General features: G+C 41.2%; 2 protein-coding genes across 9 annotated transcripts in view; one reads left to right on the plus strand and one right to left on the minus strand.

Moving 5' to 3' along the window:
* Nucleotides 1–52: 52 nt before the first annotated feature.
* BFAR (bifunctional apoptosis regulator) lies at nucleotides 53–11,544 on the minus strand. 7 transcript variants are annotated; one of them, XM_082064772.1, is made up of 9 exons: nucleotides 11,273–11,543; nucleotides 10,876–11,065; nucleotides 6,849–7,179; nucleotides 5,813–6,014; nucleotides 4,439–4,608; nucleotides 3,644–3,788; nucleotides 3,221–3,391; nucleotides 2,510–2,712; nucleotides 53–1,633 (listed from the first exon to the last, which is right to left on the minus strand). In XM_082064772.1, exons 3-9 carry the CDS (start codon nucleotides 7,112–7,114, stop codon nucleotides 1,441–1,443), a joined length of 1,350 nt encoding a protein of 449 aa, XP_081920898.1. In that variant the 5' UTR covers nucleotides 7,115–7,179; nucleotides 10,876–11,065; nucleotides 11,273–11,543; the 3' UTR covers nucleotides 53–1,440. The 7 variants fall into 7 exon arrangements, with proteins under 7 accessions (XP_081920898.1, XP_081920899.1, XP_081920903.1 ...); XM_082064773.1 differs by adding an exon at nucleotides 8,148–8,220 and having other exon boundaries at nucleotides 10,876–11,543; XM_082064777.1 differs by having other exon boundaries at nucleotides 3,221–3,346; nucleotides 10,876–11,544.
* Nucleotides 11,545–11,604: 60 nt separating this feature from the next.
* PARN (poly(A)-specific ribonuclease) overlaps nucleotides 11,605–27,367 on the plus strand; it is a 61,432-nt gene continuing 45,669 nt past the window's right edge. For both annotated transcript variants that reach the window (XM_082064767.1, XM_082064768.1), the window contains exons 1-15: nucleotides 11,605–11,680; nucleotides 12,056–12,133; nucleotides 13,014–13,093; nucleotides 14,896–14,963; nucleotides 15,058–15,139; nucleotides 15,883–15,943; nucleotides 16,243–16,408; nucleotides 16,642–16,707; nucleotides 18,405–18,443; nucleotides 20,305–20,347; nucleotides 21,008–21,088; nucleotides 22,905–22,961; nucleotides 23,966–24,043; nucleotides 25,208–25,251; nucleotides 25,714–25,756. In XM_082064767.1, the coding sequence (XP_081920893.1) occupies nucleotides 11,662–11,680; nucleotides 12,056–12,133; nucleotides 13,014–13,093; nucleotides 14,896–14,963; nucleotides 15,058–15,139; nucleotides 15,883–15,943; nucleotides 16,243–16,408; nucleotides 16,642–16,707; nucleotides 18,405–18,443; nucleotides 20,305–20,347; nucleotides 21,008–21,088; nucleotides 22,905–22,961; nucleotides 23,966–24,043; nucleotides 25,208–25,251; nucleotides 25,714–25,756 (1,005 nt within the window). In that variant the 5' untranslated portion in view covers nucleotides 11,605–11,661. The remainder of the gene's footprint in view (nucleotides 11,681–12,055; nucleotides 12,134–13,013; nucleotides 13,094–14,895; nucleotides 14,964–15,057; nucleotides 15,140–15,882; nucleotides 15,944–16,242; nucleotides 16,409–16,641; nucleotides 16,708–18,404; nucleotides 18,444–20,304; nucleotides 20,348–21,007; nucleotides 21,089–22,904; nucleotides 22,962–23,965; nucleotides 24,044–25,207; nucleotides 25,252–25,713; nucleotides 25,757–27,367) is intronic.

Genomic DNA, 27,367 nt, shown 5'->3' on the forward strand with positions numbered 1-27,367 from the left:
CTTTGAGTTTTCTGGAGACATGGGGAGTTCTACCCTTAGAACTTCAGAGCCGGGTTGAAAGGGGCGAATGTGACCATCGCCGAGACAGACGCATGACAAATGGAGCAGTTCTGGCACCAGCTGCCGTTCCCACAAGCGTTTCACCCTGGACAGCAGGAGCTGGCAAAGTTCACAAGTGTTTGTAGCTCAGAAGGATGTAACGATGGTTTTCGCTACAGCCACTTCATAGTTTCTTGAAACCTTTTAGGAAGAGAAATCAGTAACACAAATTGCTGAACAATACACTTATGTTTACTTTCACCAACCTCACTTGAAGCTGTGGGGCTACAGAACAAATTTACACAAGTCAAAGCTAACAACAGGTACTTCAATACAGTGGAAAAAAAAACACAACACTTTTTTAGGAAGGATGAAGATTTCAAAAGAGATCTTTAATCTTTAAAAATATTCACAGGCAAATCTAAAGCTCATATTAATGATACAAATGAGGAAAAAAAACCAAACCAAATCAAACCCAACAAAACACAAAAAGTCCCAATGCAGAATGCAAGGGACAAAGCTCTTGGAAAATCTAATTTTCGCTTCAGTCAAAAACCTTAGGTTGACAAATGGCAATGCTGCTTATACAAAATAACCTGCCAGTCAATATTCGCTCGGAGATCTGGAGACACACATTCCATTGCAGTGAGACATAATTACAGTGTCAGGTCACTTTTCAAAAATAATCGTTTTAACGGATTACCCTGAATTAAAGAATTAGCAACAGACTTCAAGAGGAGAGCGTCAAAGAAGCTGTTATGAAGTCTAACTGATCTGAATATAAAAATTTGAATGGCAATCACCACATTTTCCCAAAGACAAAACCTCAAGCAGTTTTTGCCTTCAACAGGGGGAATTTCAGAACAAACTCTACTGTGAGGCTGTGTATTTGACCGTCACAGCTTTACATGTCAAGCAGACTGAAAACACAGAGGTACTTTCAGTATCAAGCCTATCCAGGAAGAACTTTCCTTTGGCAAACTTACATTCTGAGGAACACGTTGCTGCTATGAAATGCTAAGTAAAAAAAAATCAAATCAAATCACTGTAGCTGTTCAGAAGACACTGGTTGTAAGGCAGGCTTGACAATAACCAGAATGCTCAAGATGGAATAGAGAAATTTGACTTGATCAACAACAGGGTGACATGACTGTGTAAGTTTCACGTGGCTAAATCAGCAATGTCATTTTTTGTTTTCAATAAACAATTCCTTTAGGATCATAAAGCCCATCCTCAGAGTTGGAATCAGCTGGGGTAAGAGGAACTTACCTTAAGGCTTTTTTGTATGTTTAAGTTCAGATAATCCACCCCCTTCACTACCACATATATGAAGAAGAAAAGCATAGTTTATTTCAAATGTCCATTTTTAGGAGCTAAATAGCTCAAAAGTTCCACTGCCAGTCACTGCACTTGCGTGTCCAGACGCCTCACTTCTTTAACCACAAGATCAATGTTTATGATCGGGTTAAAGTACAAGGCCCAGTAAAACAAACAATTGCAGACAAACTGAGGAATAAAAGGCCAAAAAATGGCAACAAAAAGACCCTGGGTTGAGACCTTCCAGAAATGCCTCCACATTCTGTGAGGAATAGTCCTGTGAAAAAGGAAATGGAGAGGCTTAGACAAACTTCCTGTTGTATTTCTACCCATTCTAAGAACAGCTAATATGTGCTGCAGCCTCAAAATATTTAGGACTTAGGTACCTGTAAAACATCATTTTACATTCCAGAAAAACTTTCTTAAAATACAGTAATAATGCTTCCTTATGCAAAATCTAGTAAGTCAGACCACAAAGCACAGCGAGTTAAAGCGGTGGGATCCCAGATGTGTCCCAGCTGAGCTCTCTCCTGAGCACGTTCTGCCCCCTGGCTGCCGGCACAGAAAGTGAACCCCAGCGCACACCAACATGGGAATTTCAGCCATGCAAGTTCTAAAAACTAGCAATAAAAGATCACAGCAATGATTAGGTTATATTAATATGCATGAATTAAGGTGAAAGCGGTGACTGAACACAGAAATTTCTGAAATTCTGATCACTCATTAGAAACAATATCAGTGTAATCAAACCTATTTATGATCCTGAGGACTCATCCTTTAATAACTATATTCACAGTATGTAATGACAAAATTCTTCTGTATTTAGTTCTCAGCTGACAGCTAACACCAGTTAGCATAAAAGACAATTCTCAAGGGGAGTTAGCATTTATCCCGTGGTTAAGCACATGCTTATTACCGTTACTATACTGGCTACATCTGATCAGTAAAACCAACTATAAAAAAAATCAAGTATTCACAGAAATAAAGACATTCAAGAGCGAGCACTAGTGTATGTGCAGATTCAGATTCACATGTTCTTCCTAACCTCAGAGCTTAAACATCGTCATTTCAGTGAGCAACTGTGAAATTGTAAGACTGCTACTTTCTAAGGCGAGGTACTTCCTACCCTCTCACCCAGCTCGGTAAGACTTACTTCAGTTCTCTTCTCAACCAGAGCCTCCAAAGGGAGAATAATTCCAGAACAGAGAGCAACATGGCATTGACAATTACAAATCTTGATGTCCAGTAGTGCACGTCCAGCCAATCCCAAGCAAATTCAGCCATCAACTGGTATGGCAAAAAGAAATACTTTACAAGGAATTCTCTCCACTGTTTCCAAGTAGGATCCTTAAGGTCCTGTAAATTAGGGTAAAAAGACTGTTAATCAATTTCGTATTAAACAGACAGAATAGTGGCTTACTTCTACTACTCTTTTGTTGAAAAAATGTTTTTTAATACATTGAAGTCAGTAATTTACCTTCCTGGCAAAGATACTATAAGCCAATAATTTCCATTGGATTAGAATGAACCATCACAGACAGCTAGACCTTACAATGCCATTTGTTAAAATCCAAGTATTTTGAGTGAGCAGCCTTCCTATAGTCATGTGAACTCCAACAAAAATCAGTTTCACATATCTGAAGTCTCAAAAGCCTTAAATCAATCTTATTAAAGGTAATGGTCACACCTCTGGTGATTACATACAATAAATTCAAGGAACTGCTTACTTTGTAGGATTTTTTTTTTTTAGGTCATGTTGTAAAGAGATTAAACGGTGAATAACTACATCATGTATTTCTATGCTGCTAGTCTTAAAACACTCAGAACTAAAGCAAGTGGTATTTGGAATGTTTTGAACACTTACTAGTAGTTTTGTGACAATATCTTCATCCTTGTCTTCTTGCGTAGGGCAGATTGTGTGGATGAAAGGTAGGAAAGCCTCCGCATAATCAAACAAATACAGGTATAACATGCTGAGTCGTGGAGAACTCTTCAGTGCATACAGAAGAAAGAGTGATTTTCCTGGATTTACTGCCTGAAAGTTATCGAATTATTAAGTTTCAAACAATGAAAAAATAAAACAAAAGGGACATGCCAGTTCTTAGTTTTTTCTGACAAACATTTTTCAAAGGATCCTTTTTCAAATGCAACAGTTCATTAAACCGAGCAGTTTTTACAAGGGTAATTCTACTACCTTAACACTCCTCCTGACTTTAAGAGAATTTTCTTTTAAGTATATTATTTTAAAAATACTTAACGTACATGACAGACTTTATCTAAAGTTTACCTTATATTCCCAAAGGTTCTGTGGTGGTTTAACCCCTAAAGCTTTCACACATTCCAGTTCTGCCACAATAGCTTTTCTGTGGTTGCTGTTCTCTATACTGTAAGGCTCTTTTGTGAAATCCTCCTCTGTCAGTGTCAGCAGGAGTCTACAAAAGCAGAATTCAGAAGGTAAACAGCGCCTCTCCACCAAAAAGATACGACTAACAAATCAGCAATTACCTACCGAAACAATAAGCTACTGAGAGAAGGTATCACCTTTGGCATTACACACCATATCAAGTGTTCTGAATCAACTGCATCTCAGGGCCTGCGTTTTAAATATCCTTCAAGTTTTCTCTTGCCTGCTTTCAGCATGCAAATTTATCAGCTCGTTGGCTATTAGAGAACACAGTTCTTGAGTACTTCATAGATCTAGCCTGGCCTCCTGAAATCAAACCTAGAGCTCTTGGGTGGAATGCAACAATATATACAGCACATGCATTTTTTCATAAGAAACAAGAGGTGGGAGAGGTGGATAATTTATTAGTAGAACTTCACTTTCAGTATCATTGCAGTCTGCACTGTCAGCATTGTAAACATTTCTTAGAAAGTTTTCCGTTGGCTTGCTTAGTATCTACTATTAAAGTTTTCAACTACGAGTGTTAAAACTTCCCCTGAATTTTATTCTGATACATCAACAGAATATTCTCATAATCTAGGGAAGGAAGTACAGTCACTTCACAATATGCCGTCCCTAATGAGAGCCATCCTGTAGTCCAACCAAAGGACAGCTCTTCTTGACAATTAGGCCTCTCACCTTCCATTCACTTTCTCCAGCAAAAATCTTTCTTTATAATGTGAAGCCCATGGGCCCAGCTGCTCCAGCCAAAGTATCACTTCCTCAGCAGTCCATTTAGCAACAGGCTTGTGGACAAGATGATCTTCTTCAAATTCTCTGCTGCTCCAGTGATATCCAAGCAGAACTACCTAAAGGTAGATTAAAAAAAAAATATTTTAACTGCAAAGCAAATATATTAATGATACAAATAAACACTCATAAATGAGCTTGAGATGTAGAGTCTTCCATTTTATGAACCCTAGAATATTCAGGTTATAAGAAAATATCTTGAAGTTTTACCCAATTTGTCTAACATCCATTTGCTGTATATTGCAATCGAAGTTACAGAATCACAGAATGACAGAATGTCAGGGGTTGGAAGGGACCTGGAAAGCTCATCCAGTGCAATCCCCCATGGAGCAGGAACACCCAGATGAGGTTACACAGGAAGGTGTCCAGGCGGGTTGCAATGTCTGCACAGAAGGAGACTCCACAACCCCCCTGGGCAGCCTGGGCCAGTGTTCTGTTACCCTTACTGAGAAGAAGTTCCTTCTCAAATTAAAGTGGAACCTGCTGTGTTCCAGTTTGTACCCATTGCCCCTTGTCCTATCACTGGCTGTCACCGAGAAGAGCCTGGCTCCATCCTCCTGACACTCACCCTTTACATATCTGTAAACATTAATGAGGTCACCCCTCAGTCTCCTCTTGTCCAGCTCCAGAGCCCCAGCTCCCTCAGCCTTTCCTCACACGGGAGATGCTCCACTCCCTCCAGCATCTTGGTGGCTGCGCTGGACTCTCTCCAGCAGTTCCCTGTCCTGCTGGAACTGAGGGGCCACAACTGGACACAATATTCCAGGTGTGGTCTCCCCAGGGCAGAGTAGAGGGGCAGGAGAACCTCTCTGACCTACTGACCACCCCCTTCTAACCCACCCCAGGTACCATTGGCTTCCTGGCCACAAGGGCCCAGTGCTGGCTCATGGTCACCCTGCTGTCCCCAGGACCCCCAGGTCCCTTTCCCCTACGCTGCTCTCTAATAGGTCACTCCCCAACTTATACTGGAACCTGGGGTTGTTCCTGCCCAGATTCAAGACTCTACACTTGCTCTTGTTCTATTTCATTAAGTTTTTCCCCGCCCAACTCTTCAGCCTGTCCAGGTCTCTGGATGGCAGCACAGCTTCCAGTGTCAGCCACTCCTCCCAGTTCCTGCCAGACAGCTCTGAACGCTACCTTATTAATTCTTTTCAGCTGAAATCTCTTCTGTGCTGACAATCTTTTTTATGTGTATGTAATTTAAGTATATTTCACTGCATGCTTAATGAAGTTAATAAGGAAAACCACCCAGATGAAACTTACTGCCACACAAGTTAAAGCTGTCAGAACACCTGAGAAAAACCCTCCTCCTCGAGGATTAATTCTTCTTGTATTCTGTACTGTAGGAATCTGGTCATTCCCATACTTTTGGAAAGTTGCTAAGCTGCGTGCTGCCTCACCATTCTGTTGAATGTCTTCTTTTCTTTGTTCAATGGCATCAGAAAATAGCTTTTCAGTAACATCCCTAATGGGAAAAATATATATCATTGTACTATAACTATTGAGGCTTAACCTTCAGAAAAGGGATTAATTTCTAGATTTTTGTTTTCCAGCCTCTACTAAAGCCTGTCATCCTTAAAAGCACAAAAACATTACTTAATACTTAGTAAAGTTAAACTTAAATAAATTACTTCCAAGCAATATTTTTCTTAGTTTCTAAACATAAAGTAAGTTAAAATAACACATTAAAAAAGAATACTTATTTCTTAGATAAAGCTATTTTTGTGTGTGCTCCTGGCAAGCGTTGATTATTCAAAAATGCTAAGTAAAAGACAACATAAAAGCCTATCATCAATCCTATCACGTATTTGTTAAAATATTATTTATCTAAGATAAAGTATTATTAACACAAGAACTTGTGGGTAATTCAAGACAGCAAACTGATATTTCTGATATCTGTCAAGATCACATTTCTTCCTATAAATAATTTCTATTGCAGAAATAATTACATAATTATCAAAGATAAGTCTAACTTAGAATTACCAGGAAACAACCAACTGTAGTAAAAGATGGAAGTATCTCAATACTAAGAAATGATCCCTCCTCTCCATTTCCCCCCAAAAATTCAGAACTGGGAAAGAACCAAACAAACAAACAAAACAAAGCCAACCAACCCACCCCTTAGTTCCATACAGAAAAACGTGCTTGAACAGTTCAGAACATCAAAAACTTGAGGATTTAAACATCCTTGTGAAAGTTCAGGTTACCAATAAACTATGAAAATCTGCAACAAACTCAAGAAACCAGACAACTAATTTTAGTGGCTTTAGAAAGTAAAAAAATGGCATATTACCCTCACCTGAGGAGGATGTTGACTTTGGGGAAACCTTTCCATTTTTCTCTGCATTCGGGGCATTCATTCTTCTTGGACGACACCCACCACAAGGCGAGGCAATGTCTGCAGAAGCTGTGCCCGCAGTTCAGGGTGGTGGGATCGACCAGGATGTCGTAACAGCAGTGGCAAAGGAACTCGCTGACCGATATCCGCCGACCGATCTCAGGAGTATCATGTGTTTCAACTTCTGCCCTCTCCGTTTCACCTTGTAAAGTCTCATCTTCTTCCATTTTCCTCTATGCCTCACACAAACAGAAGGCTGTCTGAGATCTTCAAATCCGGTAAGGCATGACTTCTGCAAAGCAACAAGATAAACCCCATTAAGAAAAAGTTACTAAGGAAGTTTAGAATTGCAGCAGCATAATTTATCATAGTAATTCTTTTGTCACTGTGATGGTTTTAAACTTTTAAACTAACTTAACTCTCCCCAAAGTGTAACAAGATCTACTTTTACAACAACATACTCAATGCCAGGTACAATCAAAACCAGATTGGCTCAGTCCCCCTGTATTTTCTATTGTTGTGTTACGTAACACATGAAAGTGAAACAAAAACCTGCAGTAACTGGGATTCAGATGACTTTCGACAGTATCCTTAATCAAGGCTTTAGTAAAAGACATCAATCAAAAGAAATATAATTAGAAAATACCCTCAGAGAATACAAAAATAAAACACCAGAATAACGGAATGATCTAATTTACTTCATCGCTATTCTTTCCAAGCATATAGAATAAAACATTTTTAACAGAGGTCAATGCTAGACATTGCTGGGCAATGTTTAAAAAAAAAAGAAAGAAAATCAATCCACAAAGTCATATGCTTCAGAACTATAAGGGATTGATCTGGATTGATCTGCTTGCCACCTCAGTGAAAGACTGAACTCTATATTAATTTTACCGGCAGTTACTATTTGCTAGTAGTTCAAAAAATGCACAAATTAGAAAAGTTTACGATTGCTCAAAGCTCACGAGAAGTACAAACCTATTTGCTTGATGTTCTTACTATATTCTCTCAGATGGCTATACCTCGTTTTTTAAGAACACTGGTCCAGATCACTTACTACCGGTCACAGGTTAGAAGCTACAAAAAACGATACCATTTTCTCCTCAGACACTACCTAACCAAAATATGCTTACATTCTCCACCATGGGACTCCTGCTTACTACTAAATTACCATGTTTCCATCCAGAACAAGCACAAAGATGTAAGCATGAAATACAGAATTAAAAAATAAAAAAATACAAGCAGTACAGAAATACAAACCGATAGTGCAACTAGGATCCTCAGAGTGCTTACAAATACCTCTCTTCCCAGCAAAACAAAGGTTGCTGGCTTTCTAAAAGACAAACCTGAAACATCACTTACAAGAGAAGAAATAAAAACAAGGTTTTGCAGCTACCAACATTCTTCTGGTTTTCCTGAAAGAGAGAGGCAATGGGATTTCTGCGGCTGCAAACCCACTCACTCCGCACCAAACAAGAGAAGCTCACAAGTAGAAATCCTACCAGCTCCGCTCCTGCCTCCCGCTTCCTCCTTCATTCCGCTTCCTCCCCCCGGCGCTGCCCGCGGGCCGGCCCCGCAGTCACGGCCGTTTCCTCCCCGCGGGAAGGCCCGGCCCATGGCGGGGGCGGCGGTACCGCAGCGCAGCGCAGCCCGCCCCGGGCACCGCTGCCAGCGGGCGCAGCCGCAGCCCCGCCCGGCCGGCCCCCGCGCCGCCGCTCCGCCGAGCCGGGCCGCTCAGCCCGCGGCTGCGGAGCGCAGGGCCCGGGCGGGGTGACCGCGGGCGCCCCTGCCGAGCGCAGCAGCGAGCGCATCGGTTCCGGCTGTAAACCGACTTGTAAAAAATATGTTTTTAATCTTTAACCGTTGTATTTCAAAGCTTTTAAAATCGCCGCAAACACTGCTACACTCATTTTTCTCAACGCGCTCCCGTAACGGTGAGCGCTGAGCTGCGTTTGCTGAATGTCCATCCGCACCCCCCGGTAACGCTCCTGCACAGAACCTGCGGGCCAGGTTTGATTTACAAGCCCAGATCTAGAGGTTTAATTTCAGGTGTAACTCGGATCTTTCAACGCCGGTTTGGCTGCAGTGCTAACACAGGCTGCACCAGGTCACTGCACACACAGACTATTTTTACCACATCAGAGTATATCTATATATACACACATTCACAATTATTTATACCAGTCTGTGTTCCCTTACTGTATTTCTTTTTGACTAGATTCCAAAGAAAATGGAACGATATTTAAAAGTACTGTTGAGATGTATTTTTTCTCTGTGCAACATGGCGACATTTTCTTAAAGGTTTTGTTGTAGTTCCAGTTTGACACAAACTACAAGTCCCGTTCAAACAACATTTGAGTTACCAAAACCAGATAATTAACTGTTTAATTTTTCCACCTTATTTCCGTTAAGAGACTTATTCAATGTTGTGGAAATGTAGCCTTTTTGCTGTATTCTATAGAAGTTTCATGTATAAAATTGCAATGTAGTCTTGTAAGTAGCTGTTCATCTTGGGGAGCAGCCAACCTTTTCTGGTGTCATTTAAAAAATAAGAGATTTGAAAACTCTGATTATCAACTATATATTCATAAGTACTGCTGCTTTAATATATACATGGAAAAGAACCAAGCAGGTACTTACTTAGTTAGGCAAATATGTTATTTTCTGAAAGTAAACAAGATGTATGTCCTCCAAAATGTTTATTGACATATACAGCTACAAGTGGAAAACTAACAAATAATGGGGATTATAATTTGAATAAATATGAGAATTTTAAATTCTTCTCAATACATAATAGTATTTCCTTTTTATTGCAATATACTAAATACCGGAAGACAGTATATCATTCTGAAAGAGGAACAAAGCCACAGAATGAGCCACCATCAAAAATTAGATTTGCATCCAAACCAGGTCTTCTCAGAAAACAAAAGGAATGCAAAGTACTCCCATCTACTCAAGCTCTAGTTATGCTGTTTGTCTCACTAGTAACAACAGTGGCAAATGCAAACAGAAGTCATCTAATAGTTAAAAAAAGCCTCAACCAACCAACAAACCCCAAAAAAGTAAATGAGGGGATTAACTGAACATTAGACTTTCAAAGAGAAAAGATGTATCAACTAGATAGAAATCGGCTGAGGTGGATAATTGTCCTAATTCAGCAGGGTACTCTGCTGTTACAGTAGAAATTTACTTTGTATCCTATATGAAGGGCACATTTCCAAGATGACGGCACCAGAAAAAAAACAAGAGCATCCAATACTGTATCCAAGGTGAAATTGTATTAACTTGTAGTACAGATTATTGCACCACATAAGTATATTTGGAGCTACTACCACCAGTGTCAATGTTAACTATAATTGCACTGGTTTAGTGCTGCTGCTCTTTATACTTTTTCTCCTTTTGAGTTAAAAATAGCTTCTTTTTTAATAACTAAAACAAACCCCCAAAAAGATTCTCTTTAAGTGTTTCTAATTTTCCTCCTAAATATGTAATAATACCCATGTGTTGAAGTAGAAAATGTCTCATCTGGAATACATGACACTTCAATTCTTATTAAGTACCTGCACTTTATTACAGCATCTTCTATATCTACTTGCAGTTTAGCTTTATGTTACAGGTGAATAAAGCAAAGAATTCCTGGATTTGTCAGCTACTTGGGGAAAAAAATCAGGCTTCTAAACCAGCCATCAAGCACTTCTGAAGTGCCATGAGCACTTCAACCCAGAACCGAAGCAGCATTTCTTTAAACAGAGGAGTGAGATTAAAATTCTAGGCTTCAGCCAATTTCCTGCAAACCAGAAAAATCTCTTTTTCTATTTTAGCTAACCTCTAACTGAACAGCAGTTAGTCATACAGATTATCTGCGGGGAGTGCATGCAGAATAAATTGTTTATACTGAAAAGGCAAAACTTAATCTTGTAGACTCTTTAAAAGCTCTCTCTGCTCAGTGCTGCATAATTGTGTATCTTCTACTCTATGCAGAAATTACCTCCTAATTCCTGTAGGATCTTCCGTTTGTTCTCACTCTGCTGCTGTGAGCCCGCAGCGCCGCGCTCTGCACTGTCCTCCCCTCAGCTCCCGCCCCTGAGCCAGACTCGCTCTCCGGGGCTGCTGTTCCCTTCCATGCTGCAGGGATCCCCTGCTGGGCCTTGAGCTTTGTCTGTGGTTATTCCACAATGCTGCACGAAAATACTGGTTTTATCGTTTTAACAGGAAGACAAAGGCTCCTTCCCTGACACCTCAACCGCGCCGGCTCCTCCGGACGCCTCACAACCGCCACTGCTCCGCCACCCCGGGGTCTCCTCAGCCGGGTCCCAGCCCTTCTCCCTCGCTGATGCCAGCTCTGCCTTTCCCGTCTGAAAGGCAAAGACCGTGTTTCCCAACACCTGTGACATCTCAGAGCGCCGCACGGAAAGCCAGCTGCTCTAGGGCTCCTTTCCCGCTCCGTAGCGGCTGCCAGAGCCGCCCCCCCCGCCCCGCTCCCCGGCACGGCGGGCGGCTGAGAGGCGCTTGTCAGGCCTAACGGTGCGATGCGGCGGGACGGCTGCTGTTCGCACGTCAGCGGACAGGCCTCCCCTCCGGGAGCGGCTCCTCAGCCGCCGGGCCCGGCATCCTGCGGGCTCTCCCGGCTCCCCGCGGCCTGTCCCGCCGTCAGGCACCGCCCAGGGCAAGATGGCGGCCGAGCCGCCCCGCCCGCCGCCCCGGGGCGCTCACGTAGGCGCTCACGTGCGGCGGGGCGGTTTCCGGAAGCGCTCGGTGCGGCCGGGCGGGCGGGATGGAGGTGACCAGGAGCAGTGAGTGACCGGCCGCCCTGCGCGCCCCGCGGCGGGAGAGAGGGAGGGACGGACGGACGGACGGACGCACGCTCGCTCGCTCCGAGCCGGCGGCGCAGGGGATGCCCCGCTGCCCCAGCTTCCCTTGCCTAGGCTGGCTGCGCGCTCCGGCCTCGGCCGCTCTGTCAGGCGCCGAGGGGTCCCCTGAGGGGCGGCGCTGGGGGGGACGCGGCGGGACAGGCCGCTGCCCGGCCCGGGGCCGGAGCGCGGCGGGCGGGACTCACCGCCCCTCCAGCGCCCCGCGTTCCCCGGAGCCGGGGCCGCCCGTGCCCGCCGGAGGGGCCGCGGGCCGCAGCCCTCAGCAGCCTCAGGTGTGCTTCACCCCTTTCCCCGCAGATTTTAAGGATAACCTAACCAAAGTGTACGAAGCCATTGAAGAGTCGGACTTCCTGGCAATTGACGGGGAGTTTTCAGGTACAGTCGCACCTGTTTTGTGTTCAGGGGCTGTTGGTGGTGTCTGTGGGGTCCCGGGTGCCCCAGTTTGCTCAGGTAGTGGATCTCAGTGTTGGCTTGAAAAAATTAAGGCTACCACAAAATTATTAAACCAGTTATTATATGTGTGATAGGAGGCTTTTGGTCAAGGAAAGATACATGTCATACTCAGGCTGCCTCCACTCCCTCCCCACTGTCATCTTTTAACATGGTAATTGATTTTCAGTTGAAGCTTAGGGAAAAAAACCCATAACTTTAAACATGTAATGAAAGCAAGAGATTGGAATAAATAAGGGAGACTCTGCAGGTGTTTGGACAGGCAAAGACAGCAGTGAGAACTTTAACGTGTGAGATCCACAGGGTTTATGCATCAGAGAAATGCCTTAATAAGTGCTTTAGCTTTGGGATACAGACTTTGGTCAACCATGAAACATAAACGTGATCAGGGTTAGGTTCTATTATATGGGCTTGTGGAAATACGGGTGTTATGTATTGCTTAAGGTGACCGAGCCCTTCAGTAAATCTGTGGATAGCACTCTTCACAGTTTTAGTTTGACTTTGATCCTGAATTTTGTTGCAAAGTCCCATTGACATTACATTACTGATAGGCCTTTCCATGTTACCGTGGTGTTGACTAGGAGCCGGAGCAGCAGAGTTCTACTGCTGGAATGCTACCATTAAATTGAGTGGCTTTTATGCTAAGGTGCATGCTTCTATGCAGTAGAAAATCTTTCTCGCGTGAAATAATGTTAACATGTTCCTTAAGTGAAAATGTTTCTCTTAAATTACCAGTTGTTGCATTTTTTTGCTGTGGCTAATTTTGAAAAGCTTACTCAAAGGCAGATATGTTCTACTTTTTCAGGGATCAGCGACGGGCCTTCTGTTAGTGCATTAACCAATGGCTTTGACACTCCAGAAGAGAGGTATCAGAAGCTTAAAAAGGTAAAGTGTTTACCTTGACTAAAATGAAAATGCTGGGAAAAGCTTAAAACTTTTTGGTTCAGAATGGAGACAATGTAAGGAAATATGACAGAGGTTTGTAAAATTGAGTTACGTAGAGCAGATGGAGTTTGCTTGTTCATTGCCTCTACTAACAAGCACTGGGGAGTGTTGCATTAAACTTGTAGAAGCCATGGTCAGAATAGACCGGTATCATTCTTCGTGCAAGAGTTAATACATAAAGGATGTTGAGAGTGTTAAAATTTATCAATTCAGAGGGTAGGAGAAATTCAGTGGCAAAGAAAGTACCCTAGGACTAGCATCCTTCCAAACTACCTCCCCTGCCAGCGTGTACCGTCCCTAAGAAAACCGAAATGCCAGCACCAACACCACCTCTGCTTCTCTGCAGCAAATAAAATACCTGAAAGAACAAGGTGCTGGAGGATGTTTAAAGAGTCTTGAAAAATAGTCAGATGAGCACAGGAGACAACATGTGGTGTGCGAGAGTCAAAAGGTCAAAGCTGTGATGTGGCCTGTGGGTTTGGTGTTTGGTTTTGACTTTCTTTTTCTGTAAGAGAAATGAATCGGAAAAGAGAAATGCTGAGCATCGCAGCACACGCTGTCTCTTGAAGCATCCAAGGAGTCAATAGACACTGTTTACTAATATTCTGTTAAGAGACGTTGCAGGAGGAGGGCATTACTGGGTAGTGCTCCTACTGAGAAACTGGGACAAGAAATGGCAAAAACTGAGGAGAATGCTAAAAAAAAAAAAAAACCAAAAACCAAACCCTAACAAAAAACAAACAAAAACTACCAAAAAAACCCCAAACCAAAACCCCAACACTAAAGGTGACAGTAAGAAGTACAGACCAGTCTCTGAAGAGCATCCCAGGAGCCAGATGATGCCGTATTCTGTTCACCTGGCTGGATAGGGCGTTTGACAGCTTCAGGGTAGCTGACAATTCCAGCCCTGCAGGCACAGTCTCTGTTGCTCGTTGTGACATCTGGTGTGTCAGAATCCAGTTCCAAATTCTTTGTTGGCACCTTCGTAAAACTTAATATTTACCAGCTAATAAATTAACTTGAATATTGTTGGTGTTAATCTTTATACTCAAAGAGAAAAAGACTAATTTTAGATGTCCTGTTGCCACCCGTTGTTTTTTTTCCCTATGATAGAATTGAACAATCCAATGTGTTCTTTGCATTTAAAATGGATATTTGACCCTCAGGAGGAATGAGTCTTTCAACAAGACCACAACGCTTGTTTATTTTCTCATATACTTGCAGCGCTGTTGAAAACCTTTCCAGTATTGATCCAACAATTGTGAAATATGATAAAGTGCCTAGTGACTGTGCTAGTACTTCTGTCTCATTATCCACCGTTAGTCACATGGATCAGAAGAATATCTGATGTATTATTGTGTGTATTTGAAAACTGGATGCAGGCAGTGTCGCACAGTGAGGAATGTAAATGACGTTGAGGAGACTGATGGCTGCTCTGGGTGCTGCATCTCTTGTGTGAGCAACAGGTGCAGAGAGAGGGACTTCCCTTGGTTCTTGTCTTTTAGGGAATGGAAGTGCATACTACAAATCATCCTTGGGCAATAGTAAGATGGGGATGAAAACTAGCTGAAAAACTCTGGTGTATTTACTTCAAAATTACCAACAGAACATCGTTGGTTAAGAAGATTCAGATGTGCTTAATTTTGAAATGGAAAGAAATCATATTTATTGTGGGGGCACCCCAGTTGTCTTTGCGTTTGTGTGATTTTTATTCTCATGCAAAATTTTCCTTTTCTTTCCAGCATTCCATGGATTTTTTGCTCTTTCAGTTTGGCCTTTGCACTTTTAAATATGATCACACAGAAGAAAAGTATGTTATTCTCTTATTCCTTGTTTTCTTAATTGAGGAATTTATGAAGTAATATTGATAAGCTGAGCTGACATGAAACGCATCTTTTTCACAGGTATATCATGAAGTCATTTAATTTCTATATTTTCCCAAAACCCTTTAACAGAAGTTCACCAGATGTCAAGTTTGTCTGTCAGGTGAGTAGAAAAACAAGTTGGATTCTGTTTGGTTCAAGTATACCTGCAGCAGCCTTCTAAAAAATATTACCAGGAAAACTCTACATCATTGTAGAGGGAGAAGTGGTTGGTTCTTTTAACAGCTTAAAAGGCAAATAAACATAAGTTTTGTTGTTGTTTGGGTTTTTTGTTTGTGGGTTTGTTTGTTTTCTTATAGAAGAAAGTTAACAGCAATCCCTAAAAATGAACTTTAAGGGAATATCTTTGACTTCTGTTTTCAGCTCTTGTTACACGTTACATTGTGTGGTTTCTGGAATCGGAGATAATGTTCCAAATCTGTCAAGATGATTCTGTGTTTTTTTCTGGTTCCCTTCTTGTCTGACTTCTTGCTCCCTTGCTCTTTTCTCTTTGATCCTCTGCTTATCTCCCTTTCACCACTTCTCAGACTATTGCCAGCATTTTTTGGTCTCGGATTTGTTCTCCTGAACCACATTTTGCTTTCTGTACTTTCCTCTTTCCACATAGCTCGTTCTTTCATCTTTATCCCTTTAGTGTATTTATTGTTCTTTTACTTTATGCAAGTTGAAAATAAATTGTAAAAGTAGCATAGCCTAAACTTGCTGTGGCTTCTTTAGCGTCACAAACTTGGTTGTGCTTGATTTTGGACTTAGTATAATTTCTTAAAAAGTATAAAAATAACTGAATTGATATTTTAGTGCTCCAGATACTTGTGCCAATTGTAAAGCTATTTTCATTTGTTGCAGAGTTCAAGTATAGATTTTTTAGCAAACCAAGGATTTGATTTTAATAAAGTTTTTCGCACTGGTGAGTTGTTTTGGTTTTCTTTCTTTCAATGTCTGCAAAATGTATGATTACATCTTTCTTTGTAGAAAATGAAAGAAGAAGAAGGCAGCCATTCATGATATTTTCTTAATACATAATGTAGCACTTAGAATTGCTCTTATCTAATTTACAATTGTGCTGGTAGTTACTCCTTTATTTTGAGACTTCAGGGGTGTAACACTGGCAAGTGCTGGGTTAGTAATAAGTCCTTGCTAAATCATATATCCCTAATTTGTCTCTAATTATGGTGAGATTTTATTTTTTAATTTTTTTTTAATTAGGAATCCCGTATTTAAATCAGGAGGAGGAAAGACAGCTAAGGGAACAGCTCGATGAGAAACGTTCTCAGGCGAATGGCGCAGGATCTCTGTCATACATTTCTCCTAATGCCACAAAGTGTCCTGTAACAATTCCTGAAGATCAGAAGAAATTCATTGAGAAAGTGGTGTAAGTAAAATTGTTTAATATCCTTGGAAGATGTTGAAACTAAAATGTAAACAACAGATACATGTTCGTGTGCCAAAGCTATTTTTAGTAGCTAAGCTATTTTTATTAGTTCACTAGTTGTGCAATAATTAACTTTTGTTTGTTATGGGGTGTTTTCTTGTCTTTTGGGGAGAGCTCTAAACATTGTAAAAACAAAATAGTAGATATAGAAGCAAATAATGTATTTCTTCCAGGGAACAGATTGAAGACTTATTAAAGAATGAAGAAAATGAAAGTTTGGAACTGGAACCATGTACAGGGTCAGTTTCTGAAATTACATCTAAAAAATTATTTATTTCAGTCACATAGAATTAGGGGAGTGACGAAGAAGATGATGATCTTTACTGGGGTTAAGTGTAGAAAAAACTACATTTGACTGGTCTCCGAAGGATGAGAAAATGTGGTAATTTATATGGATGTCATGCTCTGCTTTATGAGTGTGGCAGAATGCAAACCTCCCTCCTTCGCTATGGAAGGAGCAGATACATCTCCCTCTCTCTCTGCTGCTTGAGGCTGACAGCTGCTTTTGTTTGGCCCCAGAGCCCCTGGCCAGGGTTGTTAAGAGAGAGGAGAAGGGAGCACTGAGGTGCCAGGGAGCCGCTGGGCGACCACGGCCAGTGTGGGGGATGTTTGGAGGCTCCAGGGGCACCCACAGCCAGGGTGGGGGTGCAGAGAAGCTTCTGGAATGCCCACAGTCAGATCTGATCAGGCTATAAAAACGGGATTCCCGTGGAGACTCCGCCCCTTGCGCGGGTCTCTTGGAGCACGAGCTGAGCCGCTGCCGCCAGGAGCCACGGCCCCCGGGACGGAGACTCCGCTTGCCTTGCGCCACGGGGGGAGTAACATTAACCCTCGCGGGATTGCGAGTGTATCTGCTTTCCGTGCACATTTGCACGTGTATTTATACTTTCCGTGCACATTTGCACACGTACTTTCCGTGCTCAATATGAGCACGTGTATAAATTATTTCCTCACATAATTGCGAGTGTATTTTCCTCCCGTGCTTCCACGTAAGCACGTGTAATATTCCGCGCACATTTGCACATGTATTTCTCCTCGCAGGATTGCGAGTGTATTATAAATTTCCCCTCACAGAATCGCGAGTGTACACTTTCCGTACTCAATACGAGTACGTGTGTCCCTTTAAAATAACCCCACACCGTGTTCAGGCAAGTGTGGACTCTGCCCGGACTCAGGGCCGGCTCTGTGGACTGGCTGTTGTATTAGTTGCTGCTCCTTAATAATTTTCCTCAACCGATTTCTGAACCTGTATTCAAGTCACTTTTGGAGTGCTAAACCCTGTTTCTCACCAGTGTAATACAAGTTGTTTTGGACCCTGTTGTCCCTTAAACTAACCTCAGGGGGCCTCCATGACAATGAGCCATAACATCTGCATGTGGTGACAACATATTTAAGTGTAGCCTAGAAGTGTCTTGCACATGTGAGCTTCCTTTTCCTATTGTTCCATAAGCCCTGGCTATGCATTTTATAAACAGATTTCTCAAGCCTGTTGAGCTATCGGTTATTCGTAGTTGAAGCTGTGTATTGAAACTGTTTCTAGTGTATTTCCTTCCCAAAGTCTATTTAACTTTGGACCCCAGATGTTTGGAGAGTGTGGTATTTCAAAAATTAAAATAATTTAGAAATACTGGAACATTGTGAAGCTGAGGGTAGGGTAACATCACTTTGTCTGTATTCAGTAATCATGGCTACAGAATATTTGCTTATGAGAAGGTATGTGGGTAACTGCACAGAATAGTGTAAATGCCTTTACAGCTTGGCAACTGAACATCAGAATCCAGTAAAACCCCTCAAAGCTGGTAGGTGCTGGTGGCAGTGACTTGTGCTTTTAAAATCGTTCTACAAATGACTGTGGACCTGGCTTTAACTGAATGTTATTACTTTGAAACACTTACCCAAGAGGAGTATTAGTAACACAACTCTCTTTTGATTTTAGATTTCAGAGGAAATTAATTTATCAGACGCTGAGCTGGAAGTAAGTTACTGGTAATGCTGCCTTACTGTGTATTGTTAGTAATTCTGATAAGAAATCTCAGTAAGATCTGATCTACTTAACCTCAGAGTTGGTTGATTTAGACTATATTTTTCCTTTAAGATAATACTTTTATAATGATCTGAAGATAAATTGTGTTAGGCTGGTTTGTGATGATTCATTTGACAATTTAAAGCTTCACATTTACGTAACCATTCCTATGTAAATACTGTGAATAGCACAGCACAGCCTAGAATTATGTAACAAAAGCAGCCTGACGGGGTTTCAGTGAACAGAAAGTGCACGTGCTGATGCAGATTGTGGGCTGTACTTGAAAAGCTACTAGTTCTACGGTAGGTACTGCTATGTGTAGAGTTTTCTGTTAGATGCCAGGGATAAGCATTTCTGGCTTAAAAATCCTAATTCTACCAGTGATTCTCATCTCCTTTCTTGGCTTATTATATCCCTTATCTTTGCCTAAACATATCCCTTAAGGCCTTAGGAGAGGCTGTAAGGCTGTACAGATGAGAGTTTCATTGTTCTGACTGCACTAGGGAAATGTGGAAAATACAATGGAAATTTTTTTTTGTACGCTTAGTGAATTCAGTGTTACAACAACATCTGGCAATTTGTTGCTTACGCTGGAAGTGAATAAAATAAAGCTTCTCCCTTTAAAATTGAATTTCAAGAAGTGAGCTTGAGAACTAAGCTCAAAAATGGAAAGGTGTTCTATATTAATAGAATATCTGTAGCTTCCACTAAGACACAGTGTTATGTTTGTCTGACACTTGTATCTTCTCCCAGTGGACAGAAGAGTGTGTTTGTGAATTGTATTATTTTACCATTCAGCTGTGTTGGTTGATGTGTGTGTAGCTGTGTACATGGGTGTGCAGACTAGAGGGAAAGCAAAGTTGTGAAGTTAACATGGAGAAAACAGTGTGGTTATTGATTGCCCTTGTGTCCTGAACTCTTTGCAGGTCGTTTTATTTATTTAAGTGTTGTTTTTTGGTGTATCCAAGGTCTGTGACGTGAAACAACTTGGAAGTGAGATCTGGGTTCCAAACTGTGTGAGAAGCCAAGGTGGAGAGGGGCACAATAGTTCTCTTATTATAGTATGTGTTCTCTAGTACTAGTTTTAGTAGTAGCTAGGCAAAGGAAACATGCTGGCTCTGTGGTGGTTAGATAATTGTGGTTAGTTTATTTTAATAGGAGGATCAGATTAATATCCACTTGTTAAGCAGTGAAGGACAATATTCTCTGACCTTGCTATCAGTGGGATGCTCTGTGGCTCTGGGTATGGTGGTACCTTGGTAATTAAATGTGATTGTGGTGGATTGATGTAAACCTGTAGTGGAGGTAACAACATTTGTATTAATATTTCCTGTTAGAACTTACTGTTAGCAGGAAGTTTAGGTTTGTTTATAAATCATAAAATAAGAGGCTTAAAAGGCACGTAGACACCAAAGAAACTGTCTTGTGGCTGCAAGTAAATGAGAGCTTTCTCACTTGTGTTTTGGATTTTTTGCACACAGAGATTATAGATTGTGGATGAAATATCTATATGACATTTGCTTAATATTACTAAAATGTGAAGTTACGTGTTTCATAGCAATGGGATGGGAAATTGCATAAGAAAATGCATTTTAGTGCCAGTTGTCATTAGGTAGCATAAGGAGGCCAATTTAACTAGGCTACTGCTTCAAATTTTCCATCATTTTAAATTAAAAAAGAGCTTTTAATAGTTCTTTTGCACTTAAGACTTCTAGTAATATTGAGACGTGAAATTACCCACAGTTGTGGCTTCCATATGCTAAATGTCAAATTAATAACTACTTGTATTTACTTTTCATTTGTTTTGATGCAGATATCCAAAAGGTATCCATGTTGAAACTCTGGAGTCAGATAAGGTAATCAGGCATGTTGCTGCCCGTAACATTTGTTCTGTTTAAAGGGAATTGTATTTCTCAATTTTACCAACTCTCCTAACTTTTAGATCTAACTTGAGCTTTGTTATGAAAAATGCAAAAAATTTAAATGGAATACAATGTACTAGTTTCTAAACATTAAATCTGACCAACATATGAAGTGTAAGCATATATTTGTGTGGCTTAATATTCTTTTTTAAAGGATACTAAAGAGTATTTTAAAGTGTAGTGGATCTGACATTGAGTCTCAGTGGAAAGTCAGTCTCTTGGTGAAAAGTAGATCTTTATCTTTGAGGAAAATAGCGGCATTACCTGCTGTATCCTCACTTCCCAGCACAGATCTCTGCTTCAAAATATATTTGCAATCCATTATTTAGAAGGACGCACTGATAACCTTTCCTCAGAAGTAAAAAGTGGATTAGTAAAAGTTAGGTTTGGTTGGATCTAATAGAGCTTTCTAAAGGAGGGGTTTGGGAGTGGGTGATGAAGTGGCGCTTACAATAGAAACCAGTCGTGTTGCCGGGTAACTGCTGTTGAGATATAACTTAACTTTCTTTACAATGTACATTTACAGAAACTTGTGGTGGTCTTAAATATTAACTTCTCAGAGTCATTGCTCAAATTATACATTTTTGATTTTAGAAGGAGAGATACATTGTTATTAGCAAAGTAAATGAAGAAGAACGAAAAAGAAGAGAACAGCAGAAACAAGAAAAAGAACAGGTAAAAAGCTCCATTTCATTAGTTTACATGAAAGAGGGAGGGGGAGAATCCATGACTTCAGTCAGCTCTGCAAAATTGTGCCATAGGCTTTGGGAGTAATTCCCTGTTGTTTGGTTGGGACTGTTGTCTGAAATGTATCGTAGGCATTCTACCAGATGACTTAGGCTTTGCAATAGAGCAAGAACGGTTGCAAGACACTCTACAAAATGTTAAAGGAGGAGTAATTGTAGAGTACTTAACCAATATCCTGAAGCAGTGAATTCCTCATTATATGAACCTGCTCTCTGAGAAGCATGGCCTAGTAATAGCAAACGTCAGCCGGTTGCATTTCTTAGAGCTGTATAACAACAGTCATTGCAAAAAGTCTTGCAGAAATTCTCGAGCAGGTTTTCACGTTATTTGGATTCACAAGCTGTTCTTGGAGTAGCATTCCCTTACAAAACTTGCTTGTCTGAGTTAAAATGTCCGGTACAATTAATAGGTCTTTGACTTTTCTTGTTGGAGACACGCTGCACATGAATACTGAGGGTCAGTCTGGTCTGTTCAGGCACTCTCGGCGTTGTTGATGGGACTTGGTATTTTTGCTTGCTGAGCCTGACCCAAGTTTCTCGCAGCCGTAAGATGTGAATTGTGGGAGTTCTTGATTCCGCTCTTGGGATTTGTGCTTACGCGTTTCGAGATAAAGTCAACTTGGGTGCAGCAAATCATACTTGCATGCAGAATGCCTCTTGAGAAGGAAGGAGATACCAACAGAGATCTCAACTAACGTGATATCTCTTTTTCCAAAAGACAAGTTAGGGACAATTTTTTACTACAGTAGATTTTTATGAAGGAATCTTTATAGGTGTGTTATTTGCTCTGACTAGCGGCCTTCAGAGCTGAACTAATTTCACTTCTGGTTGAGTAAAGACAAATAATGCAAGACAGAAATTACTTCCCTAGACCTGAAAAAGAGAAATCTGTTAAATTCTTTAAGTGAAACTAAAATACATGCTGTAGTCAGACCTCCCCAAACAAATCTGAGTTACTTTAAAATGTGTAACTCCTCTTATGTAATATTGTAGTTGTATAACATTTCTTCTTATTCATACAAATAGTGAAGAATGTTTCTTCCCCAGTCTCAACATTAGCATAAAAATACAATCTGATTTAATAGAAATAACAATCAGATTCAACCTATTGCATCTTATGACAATTTATGTATAAAATATGGCTCAAGGTATGTACCTTACTATCTTCTGGAGCGGTGTGCAGTCTAATAGCTGCTGAGCACTGTTGCAGACATTATATTGACAGCGAACTGCGGGCAGCTGTGTTAGTCTGGTTGGGGTCAGGTTCACTTTCCTCGTAGCAGCCCAGACGTTCCTGTGCTTTGCATTTGTGGCTGAAGTAGTGTCGATACCACAGCGGTGTGTTGGCTGCTGCTGTGGAGGGCTTGCACTATGTCTGTCTTCCACCCTCTCCTAAAAACAAACGGATTGGGTGGTGGGCAAGAGGCTGGGGGAGCTGTTCTGGAGTTCATCTTCCCAAGGAGCCTTTCAGCACATTGGGGAGGTGGCTACACATGGGAGGTGGGGAGTGAATTTCTCTTTTTGCTTTGCTTGTGCTCACAGCTTTTACTTTTCTTACTAAACTATCGTTATACTGATCCACAAGTCCTCCTGTATCTTCAAAATATTGACATTTCCTCTGTAGTCTGCTCTTGGTTATGTCTGAGAAACAGTTTGAGCCAAACTGGTGTGTCTGCCGGTTCGCAGGTACAGTTTTGACAGTATTTGGATTTATATTTCACTAATGTCAGAATCTTTGCTTACAGGAAGAATTGAATGATGCAGTAGGATTTTCCAGAGTCATTCATGCCATTGCTAATTCTGTAAGTTAAAATGATTTTTAATGTACCATTGGTTATAAGAAAGAAATATAATTTAAAGAAAGAATTCTTTTGCCGTTAGATTTTTGGGAGAGAAGATGAAATACAGGTTGAAGTAGCTTTTTGTTGTTGATGTTGTTTCATGTTTTACAATGGTTGAGTATGGTAAGTTAAGTAAGCTCTTAAAATAATGACATGAACAGCCTCGTTGTCTGTAAGAATCAACAATACCAGTTTCTTAGGGCTCTTAACAAGGTTCTCTTAACTAACTAAGCTTTGAGGGCTTTCCTTCTCTGTCCCAAAAGGGTTGTTTGTGTGTGTGTGTGTGTTTGGTTTTTTTTTCTACCAGTTAAAGACTTAATGAGAGAAGAGTATTTGGTTCTCCTATACTTACATAGTTTGAAATAGGCTATAGTTTGATGTTGTCCCCTTCAGCTCAATTATTTTCAGGTAGTTGTTACAGTCTGCTGATTAGGAAAAAAAGTATGTGTATTGTTTTCTTTAGAGAATGGAGGGTGCAGGGAAGCAGAGAAGGTTGTCATGTCAGATGAATCAAAGTTAACATTTAAAAAATGTATTATCTATTTCAAGGAGGCACTTGGTTGTACAACACCTGGCATGAAAGGTTCTGCACTCTGAGGTGCCGTGTCATGCCCCTAATAAATATTGTTTATTATAACCATAAAGAATATATTGTGAGTTCTTGTACAAATTGTAAAATAAAAGGTAGCGGACTGAGAAATCGCTTGGCTCCCATCTGAAATAGGTTCCATTTGGGTACCAAGCTGTAAGTAGCTGCTCTGGTGCATCTTCTCAACATTTCAAGCTGCTGCTGGAGCTGTGATGAGTGGTGGGGCAGAGGAAGAAGGAGCAGCTGCTCGGAGAGGATGCAGGGGTCTGTGGGGCAGGGAGGGAGCGAGTGGGGAGGTGCCCTCTGCTCACCTCCCGGACGGGAACTTTCATCGCCCTGCTGGAAATGTAACTAACGTTTCGTGTTCTGTTCACAGGGCAAGCTTGTTATTGGGCACAACATGCTCCTGGATGTTATGCATACCATACACCAGTTCTATTGTCCCCTACCTGATGTAAGTAATCTTCTGAGTGTTCAGATGATCAAATAAATGCCTTAATGTATTTGTCTTTAGTCCTATCTCACAACTGTCTTGTGTATGGAAGCATATGACAGTCTATTAAGAGCAATAGAGAAGTATTTTAGAAATAACACTTGTTACTTCTGGGCTACTGCCTTACTTTCTTCATGTAGAAAGCTTAGTTGGATTGAATTCTTCTCCTTAACTTTTTTAAAGTGTTCAAATTAAGTGTCGGAATTGAATTGTGGTTTCTGCTGATGTCTGTTGGTCATTCAGAACCTGCCTGGATAATGGCAGATAAATTTAACTGACTTGTTAAGATACTGATTTGGAGCTTCAGCATAATTGTGTGGCATTTTTCCCCTTGTAATTAACGAAGAGGGAATACATGTTTTCATATAATATAGTATAATTAACAGAATGGTAAGAAATTTCGTAGCAGGATGATGGTGATTGGGGCAAAGAGGTGGAATGTCTGAACGAGCATACTTTCTTGACCGTAGCAGGGCACTCTGACAGTTCATGGCTGCAATAATATAACAAGTTAAACTAAGCAATGATTTGGCACTGAGGACGTTGTCTGAAGAAGCCAAAGGTCTCATTGGAAGGATGGCCTGTGTGATGGCTGTATTACTTGCAATCCTCATGGGTTTGTGGATGTTGTGGGGAAGACTTGAATATGAAATGGGAGAAAGACGCTAGGGACCTGTTCAGACAGCGTTGGGATGTCAGCAGTTGTCCGTTGTGCTGGTGTTTCTGACACCTGGATGATCTGAGCCCATAGTCAGTCAACTGTCCACCTGGGCTGCTTATATTCCTTTGGCACCTTAAATGCTGGGAACGTGTAGGTAAAACTGTTAATGCGTCTCGAATTAGAAGTAGTTTAGGTTATATACGGGATAGGGAGCTGGAGGTGCTAGACCACTTCTCTTACACATCACAGACCAATCAGAACTAATTAGTCTGTAGTTCTGTGTAATTGTGGGTGGCATTTATGGTAATGCTGACAAATACATCTCTAGTGAGGTGAGAATTGAGTTGCTGTGTGAGAATTTTAGAAGCTGATTGGATAAATGTAGCTATTCCTATTCTGTCATCCCAAGACTGATAAACTGTTCACTTACTTGGATTTTATCTTTTGGTTTCATGTTAAATTAGGACCTCAGTGAGTTCAAGGAACTAACATCATGTGTCTTTCCCCGGTAAGTTCTTAATTCAACCTTTCAACTGTTTCAGTATTGTTTTAGCAAGCCGGTATTATTTGTCCTAGCCCTGTAACCTCACTGTTACTGGAAATAAAATGAGAAACAACTTAGATAATTATAGTTTTTAGAGTATTCTGTAGCATCTCTTTTTCAGAAGAGCAATGCTATTGTTCTGCTTCTTGGCAGAAGATGCAGCGTTGCTACTCTTGTTTTTAGCATCATGTTTTGAATCTGCACTACATTTGGAATGGAATTTATTTACTACTTATTGTTTGCATCTCTTGCTATTGCTTAGTTGCTGTGGAACAAAGCCAAGGAGTGTTTTGGCTGCTCTAAGATCTGAGAGCAATTTTTTGGTAGGGTGAAACTGCTTTTCCCAGCTGATACACTAAAATATTTTTGAGGATTTGGCAAAATGGACGTTCTTACATTTCAACTCATTTAGATCTTTGTTTCTAGGCTGTTGGATACCAAACTGATGGCAAGTACGCAACCTTTTAAGGTAAAGTAATGCAATATTATAGAATGATTGGGAGATAGTTTGCATGAAGTGTATATTGAAACAAATTAGTTTTTTTGGAGAAAAATATCTAACAGTGTTTTCTGTGATGTTCCTTTTTTGTAAAGGAATGATTTTTCTTAACCCCTTATCTGAACTTACAACATTTTTAGGATAAAAATGTTCAGTTTTGTACAAGTGATTTTTATGCTTGTTGCAGTTTTAAGGTAAATTAGCAGCTTTGAATTCCCAAATGTGAACAGTTTCTTGGTTTTTTGCTACTTAAGAGGTGATTAACAGATTTTTTTTGTCTTTTATCACAAGACTGCATGTCTCCTCAGGAGGAAACAAAAGTGTTATTCATGAAGAAATAGGACCTGGAAGCGGCTTGTAGAGTCAAACCTTTAGAATACTGGGAATGCTGGCTTAGATTCGTTTAGAAAAAGGTGCTTGAACACCATCCTGAGGTTCTGTTGCGTCCTGCTCTTTAGTGTGGAGAAAAACCAACAGGTTTCTCTTAAAACCTCTTGTAACATGAGTCCTATTCTTCCAAAGAAGTGTTGAGATCAGCGATCGTTCTCGTGCTTTCCTGTGTGCCTTTGGAATGAAATAATTAAAAGACATGCTGATGAAGCAGCATCTGTCTGTCTGCACCTCTCTGTCTTTAGAGCATTGCATAACACAAGATCTCATTAAAATGTACTTAGTAGATACTTCCAGGTTTGTCTTGCATAGTACTGTAGTAAGAATAGAGGCTTTTGTATTTCCAAAGATAATAATCCTTTGCAAGTTTGATGTTTGGTGCAGTTAGGTTGATATTTGTAATTTTTTACAGAAGGTGCTCAGGTTTTAGGCTGTGGTTATCAAATTGTGCTTTGAGATGCCAATATAATGCGTCACTTGAGCTTGTCCATTGTACTGAGTTCTCGATAACTATTCAGACCGCAGACTTGCCGATAACTGTAAACAGCTGTCTTGATTTAGAGCTCCTAGTGGACAGCAGGGTGACCATGAGCCAGCACTGGGCCCTTGTGGCCAGGAAGCCAATGGTACCTGGGGTGGGTTAGAAGGGGGTGGTCAGTAGGTCAGAGAGGTTCTCCTGCCCCTCTACTCTGCCCTGGGGAGACCACACCTGGAATATTGTGTCCAGTTGTGGCCCCTCAGTTCCAGCAGGACAGGGAACTGCTGGAGAGAGTCCAGCGCGGCCACCAAGATGCTGCAGGGAGTGGAGCATCTCCCGTGTGAGGAAAGGCTGAGGGAGCTGGGGCTCTGGAGCTGGACAAGAGGACACTGAGGGGGGACTCATTCCTGGGGATCAATATGGAAAGGGGGAGTGTCAGGAGGATGGAGCCAGGCTCTTCTGGTGACAACCAGTGACAGGACAAGGGGCAATGGGCGCAAACTGGAACACAGGAGGTTCCACTTAAAGACAAGAAGAAACTTGTTCCCGGTGAGGGTGGCAGAGCCTGGCCCAGGCTGCCCAGGGGGTTGTGGAGTCTCCTTCTGTGCAGACATTGCAACCCGCCTGGACACCTTCCTGTGTAACCTCATCTGGGTGTTCCTGCTCCATGGGGGATTGCACTGGATGAGCTTTCCAGGTCCCTTCAACCCCTG

This window comes from Streptopelia decaocto (genome assembly GCF_964273445.1).
Source record: "Streptopelia decaocto genome assembly, chromosome: 13".
Taxonomy (NCBI): Eukaryota; Metazoa; Chordata; class Aves; order Columbiformes; family Columbidae; genus Streptopelia; species Streptopelia decaocto.